The 15002-nt window shown below is 39.9% G+C and overlaps 1 protein-coding gene across 1 annotated transcript in view; it reads right to left on the bottom strand.

The window, feature by feature from the left end:
• fry (Protein furry) overlaps positions 1-15002 on the bottom strand; it is a 120504-nt gene that overhangs the window by 91306 nt on the left and 14196 nt on the right. Inside the window, exons 7-9 of the mRNA XM_071582478.1 lie at positions 9247-9536; positions 5692-6096; positions 1507-1714 (exon numbers count right to left, since the gene is read on the bottom strand). Of these exons, the coding sequence (XP_071438579.1) occupies positions 1507-1714; positions 5692-6096; positions 9247-9536 (903 nt within the window). The remainder of the gene's footprint in view (positions 1-1506; positions 1715-5691; positions 6097-9246; positions 9537-15002) is intronic.

Genomic DNA, 15002 nt, shown 5'->3' with positions numbered 1-15002 from the left:
TGTGGTGGTGGAGTTTTGCATTCTTCCTTGTTGTCTCCTGGCTTGCGTGTTGCTGGATGGCTTTCGTGCTGTATCCTGGGGTGCAGTTGTTAGTTGGTTTATGGTATATGTGTTTGCATTAGTGTTGGATGAAGGGATTTTTGCATGAGTGTGTGCACTGCTGTGGGTGTAATTTTCCGTGTTGTTGTTTTACATATGGTGTTGTTCTTTTACGGTTGGTGACCCCCCCACCCCCTGCCACATGCCCTTGCGGCGGCTTGCGGGGTATTATGTAGATGTAGGGCAAATGATTACTTAGGGGATGATCAGTTTGGGTTTAAGAAGGGGAGAGGTACTCGTGATGCCATTGCAGTACTGAGATCACTAATCGAGAGGAATATAGAATACAATCAGGAAGTATTTGCCTGTTTCGTAGATTTCGAAAAAGCGTTTGATAGAGTAGATTGGGAAAAACTAATGAGTATACTGAAGAATATAGGGATAGATTGGAGGGAAAGGAGGCTAATCCGCAACCTGTACATGTCTCGGACTGCTCAGGTGCGAGTGGGGAACGGGGAGTCCGGTTGGGCAGTGTTAGGAAGAGGTGTAAGGCAGGGTTGCCCATTATCACCGTTGCTGTTCAACCTGTATGCAGAGGAAATGATTGAAGAGGCATGGAAAGAACTGGAGGCAGAAATGAAAGTGGGCGAGGAATTCGTAAAATCAGTTAGGTTTGCTGTTGACCAAGATTGGAGACATAGATTGGAGGCTTTTGAAATGTGGGTGTGGAGAAGAATGGAGAAGGTGAAATGGACTGAGAAGAAAACAAATGAGGAAGTACTTGGTATGGTGGGTGAAGAGAGGGGTTTGTTGGGAGAAATCCTATGGAACTATAATAGAGGGGAGAATGTTAGGCAAATGAGGAAAGGGTAGGAACAGGATGGGGATGTTGGACAGGATGAAGGGAAGAAGGAAGTATACAGAGATGAAGAGGGACCTTGTATAGAATAGGTTGCTGGATTGTGTTTTGCTAGGAGTCACAAAATATTTTTTTGGTGGTTGTGTCCATCCAAAACCTACCTTAACTGGTAGATTACTTCATAATAATAATTACAGTACTCCTCAATAATTTGTTTCTGCTTAATTTGAAGTGGCATACAATTTAAAGCTAAGAACAGTTCCTGACCAAAGGCACAAGACTTTGTGTGCTTTTTAGCATGGATACATTAACACACATCTAAAATCAAATCTGAAGTCATGTCGTTTCTGTGACTTGTAAGCATTTCATTTATTTTAAAAGATAATATTTAAATCATTTTATGTTTGAGATGCAGATGGTAAAAGCGCAATATTTAAAATAAACTCATTGTGTGTGCTGTGTATCTCACACTGTGCGAAAATTACTTGCATAACTTATCTAAATTGTATGCATTCATGACAGATTTTTATGTCCACAGACACTAAGAAAAACCTAGGATATTTACCTAGGAAATGCTTCATTAATATTTCATATTAAGAAGGATTTACCTTCACACGGAAGAACTTCATCCCCATTAGGAGGGATATAATCGACTGTGTGGTGTGCGGTCCAGGCTCCCTGGCTCGAAGCTCCCCAAGTTCAGTCATGAATCGCTTCCTCACGGAGTTGAAGCGTGACTGGGCCAGACCCCCAATCACTTCAGCATAAAGATCCGCAATCATGTGAATGTTGCCAGCGTTAGGCCCACTTTGCAAGCTGCAAAGAATATCCCGACATTCTCATCAGTGAGTGCATATCAACATGGAAATTTCCACAGAATTTTATAACTAATGATACAGAACATCCTTCAATGCCACTCGATGCCTAGTTTCCACTCATTCCAGTCTCTCCATTGATCTCTCAAGTTAGTTCACACAAAATGATGCCAAGGAAAAGAAAGAGAAATTTGAAACTGACCATTATTGCAAAAATGGCCACACAGGTTGCACTAATCTCATGCATGAAAGTCACCTGAAGCTTGTGTTATGCAATCTGGCAAAGTATAAAACATTTTGAATTGCTGCTACACCTTCGTGAGGGTGAGTGGTGCTGTGTGAATGGTAAAAAAATGGAACCCAAAGGAAAACAATATTTAAACTATTAAACAGCAAGTCAAACGTTGAATACCCCAGTAGCCAACATGTAGGCTAGTTTTTCTTTATATGCGACAGTAGAACTCTCACCAAACTGAGCCACAAATCCCATGAAATTCGCGAACCCAGGATGAGAGAGAAAGTGCCTTTTCCTGTCCACCATACATTGAAGCACGGAAGTATGGTCACCAGGATCACATTGTTTGTCCTAGTATTGTCCAAGGCATCACTAAGGCCCATTGTGCCAGGAGTCAAGTGCTCTCACGGAGAAGAGCAATCAACAAGCTTCACACAAAGTCACTGCAGTCCCCCTTTTTCACTCAATGCCATTATTAGACAGTGCTACGTGAACCCTAGTAAAAAAACCACTGCTTCTACATTACTCAATGCCCCTGAAAAAATTCTGTTCGAAGACAGGAAGGGCTTGAAGAAGAGTCAGGGAACTTGAAAATGTATGCTGTTTTATGAAAAAGGAAGAATCAAATTCATAATTTAGGATTTCCACTGAACACAATTGTTGCTTATTTTTATTATCCCAGAAGTAACGACCCAAAAAAGAAAACACAAAAATATTGGAAAAAAATTTATTTATTTTTCATCATAAACTCCTTTCAGCTCTATACACTTTTCCCAACGATGTTCAATAAGTTCAATACCCTTTTTTTTAATAAGAAACTGAATAATTTAGATAATTTAATTTAATAAGAAAATAAAAAATACTGTCTTGCTCATCAAGTTTGGAAAATCTTAGACCACCGAGCCATTTCTTCAAATTTGCGAACAGAAAATAATACGAAGGGGCTAAATCTGGCAAATAGGGTGCATGAGGTAGCAATTCAAACTTAAATTCATGAATTTTGGCCATTGCAATAACGGATTGGTGATCTGGTGCATTGTCTTGATGAAACAACACTTTCTTCTAAGCAAAATGCGGCCTCTTTAGCTCGATTTCTTCGCTCAAACGTTGCCATTAGTTTGCATAATACTCACCGTTGATAGTTTTTCCTTTTTCAAGATAGTCAATGAAATTTATCCCACCCGCATCCCAAAAAGTCGACGCCATGACCTTGCCTGCAGATGAAACGGTCTTAGCCTTCTTTGGAGGCGGTTCTCCTTTTGAATCCATTGTTTTGATTCTTCATTTGTCTTAATGGTGTGAAGTAATGGACCCATGTTTCATCCATGGTTATGAAACAGCGCAAAAATTCTGCTTTGTTGCTTTGAAACTTTGCTCAACACTCAATTGAAACATCTTCACGACACTCGTTTTGCTCGAGTGTGACCACCCATCTCACACACAGCTTTCTCATATCCAAATTTTCAGTTAATCTGCAATGTACCGCACTTTTTGAAATGCCTACTTTGTCCGTTAGCTCGTGCACTTTCAGTTGACGATCATCTTTGTGGATTTTCTACACCGCTTCTGGAGTCGTCATTTGGTCAGCCAATGCGATGCTCATCTTGAGAGCCCATACGGCCTCGTTTAAACTCCGCTGCCCAATATTTTACTGTTGTAAATGAAGGAGCAGACTCACCCAGAGTAGAACCCAGTTCAGCTTTAATGTTGGTTGGGCTGAGGCCTTCCAAAGAAATGTATTGGAGCACATAACAATGACCAATTTTCTCCATTTTCACAAATTCACTGAAAACACTCACTATTAATAGCAACCAAACAAATACCACACAACGTGGCGTCTTCAAACTCGAAACATATACTTTATAGATTGCGTACTTTCTAATACAGTGATATTTTTCAAACAACTACCGCCATCTCTAGGTGAGGCTGGGTACTTCTGGGACCACCCTCGTGCCTAACAAAATTCTACATAGAGGTGGGCCAGCCATGATTGAATCTCTTCTCTTCTACAACCATCTTTGTCAGAGCTAATACTTACTTCCTGGGGCAGTGAATACCTCAAAAATGGTACCTGTTTTTAAATATAAAGGTACTAAAAATGGTATTATTAACTATCCACATATTACCGACATCACTTTGCATAATTACTTTTATGTTTTTGCAGCAGACTGGCATATATTACAGATAAAAATAATAACTTCTATAATTACTAATTTGGTTTTAGAAAGACAAGTATACAATCGCAGATTTCTTAATAACTTCTGAATATATATTATGAAAATAATAAATGCAATGAAACAGGGGGATTACTCTTTGATCCTAGTAAGGTATTTAATTCATTGATCATACCCTACTTTTAAATAAATGTTGGAGCATGAGAATTATATGAGCTTCACATAAATGGCTAGTTTCTTATTTATTATAGAAAAAGGACACAAATTATTTGCATTACTAGCGATGGGGTAAAAGCAAACTCGAATCCAGGTAGCATTTAATGGGGTAGTCCTTACGGCTCAACTGTAGGTCCCATCCTATTCTCAGTCTTTGTGAAAGACCTACAAGCTTGTAACCCAAAACCAGTGCAACTACTAAGTATGCAGAGGATATTCATATTTCATCCAACAATAATAATTCTGTAATTGTGGAACAATATTGCATTAATACATTCCAAGTAAAGCACTCACGTCATTCTGATAAAGGCAATGCAATGAATTGCCAAAATCACAACTCACAGACTTTGCCAAGTCCACACAAAACAAATAATTCTGTCTTAACATTTAAAAATAATAAGTTTGAATTTAGAAATGATTTCATACACCTTTGTACAACTGTTGACCCTCAACTTAAATAGGTTTCACACTATGATTATCCCTATAATAAATTAAATAATTGAGCATACAATTAAGTACAGAAGTTGCATTAATGTTATACCATTCTCACTTTTACTTTAGCTATGGCGCTGATCTTCAAAAGTGAATGACATCTTATTAATGGAAAGAAAATATTGATTGTGGACAAAGCTCTTAACACAGAGCTCCCTGTAAGCCATTATTTAGAATTTAAGGGTCTCCATATTTCTAATGCTTTATTATATATTCAGAATATAATTGGTGATTTTGACCAAAATGATATTTATTGTGCATACAATACCAAAGGCAAAAATTATCTCCATGTAAATTATTATTCATCAAAAATATGTTAAAGGAGCTTCCACACCATGGGTGTGAAACTAGACGGCAACGTGTAAAAAAGTAAAAGTTGTGCAAAAATTTCCAATCACTTATAAAAAGTTGAACAAATATTTGGTATAACTGTGTTATTGTGACATTAAGAAGTTCTAAGAGGGTTTATTTTCACTTATTTCATGTATGCATTTGGTGATTTTTGGCCCATCTTAGACTTACACTTAAGACGCTCGGATTAATAAAGTATCATTTTTTTACTATCATTATAACACATTTTTAGAATTTTATAGACTACATAAACTCTATATAATTGCTTTATTATCATTATTAATGCTACCATATATGTATTTCCTGTTCAAAGAAACACAAATTACTAAAAAATTTCACTTGACAATGTTTTCAGGACCATATCACAACCAGAATTCACGGACCAGCCCCACGCTTACCTTTATCCAAATACATATTACTTAACACTTCATGCACATTTACTCCAGCACGTTTTGGCTTGGGAAACAATGCCCCAATAGAATATTTATTAGTGAATTGATAATAACATACCCCTCCCTGTACTTGAAGTGAGCGAAACTCAGGTTTTCAATGTGAGCCACAAGGTCGTCCTGGCCTGGATGGAAGGGCAGTTGTTTGAGAACTTCGATGAGAGCCAGGCAGAAGAGGAACTCAACAGCAAGGGTGCGCCTCTGCTCATCCTCCACCCCACCGTGGGCCGCGGCACCACCAGCCGAACCAACCGACGCCATATTGGTATTTGTGGAACTTGAGCTCCCCCCAGATCCACCAGAGTCCCCTTTGTCCCCCAGGCTCTTGTCCGAGACACTTCCGACCACCCCAACCAGGGCACCGACACCACCAACACCAGAAACACCACTCCCCAACCCCTTATCACCCATGGATGAATCTCCAAGCGTGACGACGGAGAGGCCTCCAATGACGCTGGAGCCAGGGCTGTTGAGTGCAACCAAAACGGCAAACAGATCAGCCACCAATGTGGAACACTTATGGCAGATTAAACCTCTCCTCTTCAATGAGAATCCAACTCAATTTAACAAGTTCTAATTTCTCAATCAAAGCCAGCCATAATTACAACCCAGACATCCCCTTTCATCATCAAATACTATGTGTGATCAGGTCACATGAATTTATGACAAATACTTTCCATGCCACAGCATTGCATTAGGGATTACATTGACAACAACCTGCACTTAAGTTACTGTCACAGTACTTCCTGTAATTTGTTCAAGACTGGTACACAGCGCTAAGGATGTCATAATTATGTATCAAAGCATGAATTTGTAAAAAAAATACTTCACAGGCATATAGACCTTTAATGCATGTATACATCAGAAAATAATCAATTATTTAGGGGAATGGCCATTAAAAGTAACATGGTATAATATGGGCAAACTAAGTGAAGCCAAATTGAAGATGAATGGGATGTGATGTACCTTCATCACCACAATTACACTTTACTTATGTTACATAAATAAATTAACACATTAAGCACAGCCATTAAGTATGTCCAATTTATATTTAGACTAAAATTTAACTTAAATATTTCAAAATTGTGGTAGAACAACTATGCTCACATATAATACAACAAGGAACACCAGAGTTATTCATTCCATTACACTTCAAAATAATTCATTGCTCATTAAGTTATTGAAAAAGCATGACATAACTAGTATGGAATCTCAGAATAATGAGCAATGTCAAATGCTCTCATTCACTGTCATGTGATTTACGAGACATTTAAATAAATAGTAAATGCAAGGCATAGGAATAACTTTCACTATGGCCAATCGATATTATGAATGATTTAAAATCTGCATAAAAATCAACAAAATAGAAGGCCAAACTAAAAAATAGATAAGGGAAAAGAAGACTGTCATATGAACAGTCAAAACGACTGGTTTTATCATGCACAAGTACGGCTGCGACATAGGGTTACACTACATTTGACCAATCCTAAATAAATAGCCCTATTCTTATGCTTCAGGCTTAACACTATGGAAACTCATGATTACTATATCACTAAAACGTTGTAATTTAAACAACGTAAGCTTTCATTCAAGAATGATCAGTTTCATAGCCAAGTTGACATAATTGGGGAGCACAGTAGGTCCTAGCAGGGAGGGGAAAGTGCGGGTGGTGGACGGGAAGGTGAGGGGGGATCCGAGAAAGTGCGAAGAGGAGGAAGAATAAGGGAAGGTTTGGTGGGAGGGCATGACTGAAGGGACTCACAGAGGGGGGCAAGGGAGGAGGGGGATGGGGGAGGTCGATGCACAAAACTAGGCCCATATGGAAGCTATCTGAACAGTGAAGAACAGTGTGACCTCCAAAAGTGGCGGTTACTCCTCAAAAATATCACACTTTTTCTTACTGCCAGTCATTCTAAAGAGCACTCCCTCCATCCATTTTCCTGGAGTTGTAGAGTCATTTACGTGTTCATTTTCCCACAAATGCTTAGCAAAATGGAACTGACTGGTCTCCCTACTCTGTATATTTGTTTTTTAATTCTTTTGACTGTACCTTCTATGATCTCCCTATTTTCCCAATGTACGTGACAATCCCCACACTTCAACTCATAAATGTCGGCCGGCCCCAGTGCGGTAATGCCCTCGTTTGCCAACACAAAGGTTGTGGGTTCGTTTCCCGTTTCCTGCCAAGGTGGTTTTTCCTCCACCTAGGGCTTGGGTGTATGTAATTGTCAAATTGCAATATCATTAATCAAAGTCTGATTCAAATGCCCATGAACTGTTTTCGGACTAATGCAAAATAAAAATTTTTTATATGTCACCTTTTTCCAATTTCTCAATTTTATCCTTTGTCTTCTTCAATAAGGTCCATATATATATATATTTTTAACTGTTCACTATTCTAAATTTCTTTTCCAGAAAAATGCTGTCAACTTTTTGTGCAATTTGTCATGATACATTAGTTTGCATGATTAGCACTCACTTTCTCACAATTAACTGAAATACACATCAGATTCCGCACCCTGATCGATGGAGTATTTTTCCAACTGTTTCCACACTGTACACATTGTTCAGAGTTTTATTTTCATTGAATTCAGTTCCCCAATAAAATTGGATTTTCAGAGTTGGATGCTTAGCAGTTTATTCAATAAAATATTAAAGGCTTCTGTGGTGTTCTGAGGTGGATGGATGGAGGAGGGAGAGCAGGAAGGGTCCATCCCTGGTAGTCTCTTTTCAGCGAATGGATAACTGATGAACTTCATTGGCTGTTGAACCAAGAATGTCAAGGATATTCAAAGTTCCACTGCCTCCCTTTTCAAAGTTATATTCTAAATTTTTAAACTGCCCACTCAAATGGCTAAAAGGATGTCTCGCTACCATCCTTTGACTTTCCAAAACGGAAAAAACATCACACACATGCTTATACCAACACTTGATGAAACAGATACCATTTAACTTTCATTAAACAATTTGTTTTCAAAGTCGCTCACACAGTGCTCCACCATAAGTGGTGATCCTGACTACATTTCACTAAGTTTAGCTGCAAGTATAAAAGTGCCTTCATTTATAATTAATAACCATTAATTTCTTCTAAAATCTCTTTGCAGTGGCAAAATTTGAACATAAGGATAATCTTTTATGAGTTTGGTGCTTCTACAGCCCTAGACTGCCAATAATGCATTAAAGCTCAAGGCCAATCTTTCAATAATTTTAAAAGTCGACCATGCCTGCATATTCTATTAGCTAAGCAATGGAATGAAGAACAGAGACACTGCGGAATATTAATTTACCCGTAAAGGTGGCATAGAAACATGCTCAAAGAATCTATTAATATCTTATTAACTTATTTTTACTCAATAGGGCACATCACTGTTCTGTAAAAGAATATACCAACCCAAGAATACAAATCATGAACATTGTTCTGTTGCGGGAATAATTACAAGTTCCAAGAAGAACTCGGTAATGAAAACTATTTTGCCATTAGAGCATCCCGCACATCACCTGGGACACATTGGCCACCGGTCCTCCCATTTTCCGCGGTTGTGCCCCTGTTCATCAAGGGGCATTCCTCAGTAAAAAAAAGATTTTTCTAAAGGAGACCAGTTATCAAGTGACTCACATCCTTCCGCCCTTTTTCAGAACGCCAGTTTCCTGCTGATGGTGTGGCCCCGGACTAGAGGATGCCACAGGTGTGGATGAAGACGACGTTCCGGATGCAGTGCCAGAATTCGATCCCGTGCCTGTTGCACCAGGGATGGGCGAACCTAAACTAGAGGCTGAAGTCATGCCGGAACCTCCACATGCCGCAGAGGAGGTGGAGATCGGCAGGGACGAGAGAATGGCGGATGCTGGTGTCCTGTGATGGTGCTGGTGAGATCGAAACTGCTGGAACTCCAAGGGTGTCCCAATCTGTCAAAGCCAAAACAGTCAGTAGCGTATTGCTTTGAATTTATTTCGTGACTAGTTGGAGCACTGAAACAATTGTTCTTTGCATTGACCATCCTATTGTCCAATAATAATATTCAACACAGCCAAGGAAATGCTTAATTCAGTCCGGGACCAACTATGCACTTGATCATAGCACTTCTCCACTTGATATCAAGTGGAAAAAATATCCAGGAAAAAATATCAAGTTGAAAAAATATCAAGTTGAAATAATATCCAACATGGCCGCCACACTGAAGTCACGCGTTCCTCTCTCTCTCTCTTGTGTGTTTCTACCTCTTAGGGTTAAGTTTGACCCTTTTTGTGCTTTTTCCTGTCCGTGTGGGTGTGAGTTTATATAACGAATTTCCCCAGTTAAAAGTGGACCCTGTTCCCATCAGCTGTTTCAGCTACAGAGAATTTAGGTTTTCCGGCTTCGCCTCGTGTGGTTTGTTGCCCGTCAGCCTGCAGTACCCCGTCACCTCGCCGACAAGGCCCCGGCGATCTGCCGGCCTCTCCCCGGCAACCCCGCCGCCGAACCCTGGGAACGGTCTAATCCTGCTACTCCTGGTGATCCTCTCAGGTGATGTGAGTGTTAACCCCGGGCCCTCCGGCTCTTCCTTGAGCATGTATTACCAAAATGTCCGGAGCATAAACAACAAAATTTCTACATGCAACTCCCACGACCAAGAGCTGTCCAAATTTGATATTGTAGCTCTCTCCGAGACTTGGCTGGCACCATCTTTCAGTGACAGTGAGTTGTTCTTCTCGCGCTCTCACTCAATTTATGGACGAGATCGCCCCTCTAGAGGAGGCGGAGTGTTACTCGCAATTAAATCGCTGTTTCTTTCGAAACGAAGAAAAGACCTAGACCAACTGTGGAGCGAATTATCATTACCCCATGTAAAGGCCTCAAAGGCCAACAAACTATTCGTTGGCTGTTTTTACCGTCCTCCCGCAAGTGACTTGAGTGTACTTGAAAGTTGCCTGGACTCAGTGTTTCGGGCCATAAATCTGGGACCTGTAATTCTTGTGGGAGATTTTAATTTATCTATTCACTGGGAATCTCCCACGAACGGCCACCCGCTCAATGCCCATGACAATTTTTTTATAGAACACTATGTATATGCACTCCAACTCCCACGACACTGTCTCAAGAGCACCCGTGATACGGCAACCCTGGACTACCAGCTCTTGACCGCTGTGCCCGAGGCAATCACCCCCGGCAGAAACATTTTCTACTCAGACCACCAGTCCATTGATGCCCATTTCTTCTTCCGCGGCTCCTGGAAATACCGCGGGGCTCCTCCCACTCCATCTGAGCCCTTTCTTGCCTGGTCGAAGGTTCGCTGGGAGGACGTCAACCGCTCCCTCGACCTTATTCCCTGGAGCGTCCTTTCCTCATTATCCCCTGAAGAAGGAGTGGACTTCTTTCGCGCTGTCCTCGAGGCCGTCATAAAAGACTTTGTTCCTCGAGTTAAGCCCAAGACAAAAAAATTCCCTTCATGGTTTAAACAGGATACCATACATGTCCTGGGTAACAAAAATCACGCTTGGTATCTCCCTAAGGCCGTCCCTAATGTGGAAACGCGCCGATCATATGTTGATCTCCGCCGATATTCCAAATTCCTCATTCGCCGTGACTATGAAAACTACGCTCAGACTGTTTCCTCCAATATTTCCTCCAGCCCCAAAAAATTCTGGGCCTTTATCAATCAGCGCCGTAATCGTCCTCAAATTCCCGAAGCACTCTCCTATGGCACCAAAAATGCCGCAGGATCAGAGAGACCCAACCTCTTTCTAATTTTTTTTCCGATTGCCTGCAGCCTGCTTCTAACCTCAGTATTACCTCTGTCCATTCCCTCCTTCCTAAAATAAACCATTCCCTCTCCCACTTACAGACAGACTCCCGGGAATTTTTTCAATACCTATGCAAAACACCGCTCACCTGGCCTAGATGCTCTCAGCCCTAAATTTATTCGAAATTGCCCTTCATCCCTCTCACAACCTTTAGCCCTCTTGTTCAATCGCTGTTCTTCAATGGGAACCTTCCCTCCTCAATGGAAATGCGCTAATATCATTCCGATACATAAAACAGGTCCAAAGAATGATGTTTCAAACTATCGCCCTATATCATTGCTTCCAATCCTGTCTTCCGTTTGTGAACGCATTATTCTCAACAGGATTTATTATTTCACCTCTCCCTTTTTATCTCCTCAGCAGCATGGTGTCCTCCCAGGCAGATCATGCCTGCAAATCTCGCTGTCTTTCAGCACCACGCCGTCATGGCAATAGACAAATCAAGTCAACTTGATGCCATCTACCTTGACTTCTCCAAGGCTTTCGATGCACTGCATCATCAACTCTTCCATCATAACCTCAGCCAACAGTTCGGCATTCATGGTATGTTCCTAAGCCTTCTCTCTAGCTTTCTCACCCACAGAGCCCAGCGTGTGATACTCTTGGATGCTTCTTCCTCTTGGTCACCTGTCACGTCTGGGGTTTCCCAGGGCAGTGTCCTTGGGCCATATCTTTTCAAATTATTCGTCAATGATCTTCCTTCCCAACTCCTCTCCTCCCAGATCCATACACTACTCTACGCTGATGATTGCAAGATCTACAAGCAAATTAATAACATTTCTGACTGTACTCACCTTCAACTTGCCTTAGATAAAATTTCCCTATGGTGTGATACCTGGAGGCTTAACTTAAACCCTGGAAAATGCAACATCATGACTCTTGCTCTGAAAAAACCCCCTGATGCTCAACTACTCAATTAATTCAACTCCCTTAAATAGAGTAACAACCATTAAAGACCTTGGCGTTTTAATTGACCAGAAACTAAATTACTCTGACCACATACAGACTTTAAAAAATAAAGCAATGTCCCTACTAGGCCTTCTTTACCGCTTCACAGAAATTAAAGATCCAATTGCACTCCATTCATACTTCTCAATAATTGTCCTTCCCATCATATCATATTGCTCCCCCATTCGGTCCAACTTATCCCAAACTAATCTTAAATCCCTCAATTGCATCTCTCACTTCTTTGCCAAAATAGTCAAACACCGAGTCCCACATTACCGCAATATGTCCTCAAATGCTGTTCTGTCTTCCTTATCCATTTCTAGTCCCCAAAGCTGCAGACTTGAAGCTGATTTAAAACTCCTCCACAAGACTCTAAACTCGACTATTGATTGCCCTGAACTGCTCTCTCTCTTTCTTCAACTTCAGGATACCAACCCGATCCACCCGCACCCACTCCCTACTCCATCTGCCTATTCCTAGAATATCTCTCACCAAGCGCTCACTGTTATTTCGCCTCTCCTCCCTTCCATATTCACTCCCTCACACTGTCGACCCCTTTAACCTATCATGCAAAAACTTCACCACCCAAGCTCCCATCCCACCTTTCAGTGAATTAAAATTTTCCCCGGTCCATGCTCAGTTCTCGTTGTTATTGTTATGTTGTTATTGTCTTTTGTCCTCTTTCATGTTTGTTATATTTTTCACAGTAAAATGGTGCTACTGCTGCATGTGAACAATGTTTTAAAATAAATAAATAAATAAAATAAAAAATAAAACTGCTACAATCAGTTATTCATAATCTTCAACTTCCACCACATCACACCTGAAGATAGTCAACCATACTCTTCTTTGCTCTGTGATATAGCTCACTTAGCCTAGCTCAACTCATTACTGTCTTCAAACTTCTAAAGGAAGCCGGCCAGAAATTCTAGCTAGAAAATTAATTCAAGTGCCCAATATTGCAGGTAATTTAGTTTGAGATAAAACAAAAGCCTTAGTCATCACTTAACGAGTAAAACACGCCACTCCATTCATTTCCACATTTTAGATAAGATGTAATATTTTCAGCTACCATTAACAAAGACTTGCAACGATTTTACTTCAACACAGATGGTCCACGGATGGCAAAGATATCGATCACATGACAAATCATTGTCACCATTCAAAAATCAATACTTTACAATGAGGATAATAAATTTCTTACTTTCTTCATAATAAATTGAAAACAAGTAGAAAACTATGATAAACATGTGACTTAACTTATCCAATGGTCTCCAATATTACCAACGTACCTTGCAATAAAAAATTTTTGCAATAACCTGTGACTCAAAAATAATGTTATAATTGGTGATTAAAACTTAATAATAATAATAATAATAATCTTTATTTGCCCAGAAGACACTGACACAGTGTAATAGATACATCAGATAAGTGTATAGGACACGTCATATGTACATATAGATGTTAAACAATGATGAAATTCAGAAAAGCATGACACAATAATAATTTTTTGCATAAAATATGTTCCATATTCAGTATGGTTATTTTTTCTCCGTGAATTCCATTACAGAATAAAACTGTTTTTTCCTTAAAAATGATATTAATTTCTTTTTGAACAGGACTGGATCCTTTACGTACTTAAAATCGTAAGGGAGCCTGTTCAGTGCAAGGAGGCCCATTGATTTAGGCCCCAGGGAAGTATTTAAAGTCCTGAAATAAGTTTGATGCAGGTCTCTGCAGGCTCTGGTTTGGTGACAATGAAAGTTGTCATTTGTCATGTAATTGGATATATTACTTTTAGCGAAAATGCATACAACATAAATGTAAATACATGGAACAGTCAGAATATTTAACCTTTTGAAGAAGGAAAGACAAGGTGCATTGTAGGGAGCATTGCATATTAATCGTATTAAACATTTTTGAGCTTTAAAAATTGAATCAGAATGAGGGGAAGAACCCCAGAACAGAATACTATAGATAATTAAAGAATAAAATTCTCCGTAATAAATTGAAAGTAAGATATCAAGGCTTACAGATTTCCTAATACTTCTAATGAGAAAGCAAATGGAATTTAACCTGCTACGAAGATTGCATATGTGTTCATCCCATGATACATTTTTATTTATAACAACTCCCAAAAACTTGGAACTAGAAATTTGGGGTACACACGTTCCCCCTAGGTCAATGGCCAATGAAGCAGGGGCTTTATTTTTATTAGAGAAGTATATGAGTCCAGACTTGTCAGGGTTGAGTTTCAGAGAATTTTGTGAACACCATTCACAAAGAAGTTCGGAAACTCTAGCTGCTGTCAAGGTCAAGTTGTTTAACGATGGTGCTGATACAATTACGTTAGTGTCATCAGCATATAAAATTGGCTCGGCTCCTGGAACTGACTGCAGAACTTTTGGTAAGTCATTAATGTAAAGTAAAAATAGGATAGGGCCCAAGACAGAGCCTTGGGGTACACCTAATGTAACTTCTTTACTAGGAGAAGTAAAATTAGTACCGTTCTTTGACAAAATAACCTGTTGGTGCCTTGCGCTGAGGTAAGATTTGATCCAGTTATAAGGGATACCTCTGATGCCATAGTGTCCTAATTTGGACAAGAGTAACTGATGATTAACTAGGTCAAAAGCCTTGGAA

Source organism: Hetaerina americana, unplaced genomic scaffold (assembly GCF_022747635.1).
Source record: "Hetaerina americana unplaced genomic scaffold, ioHetAmer1.1.p SCAF_113, whole genome shotgun sequence".
NCBI lineage: Eukaryota > Metazoa > Arthropoda > Insecta > Odonata > Calopterygidae > Hetaerina > Hetaerina americana.
This window is presented reverse-complemented; position numbering and strand designations above follow the sequence as displayed.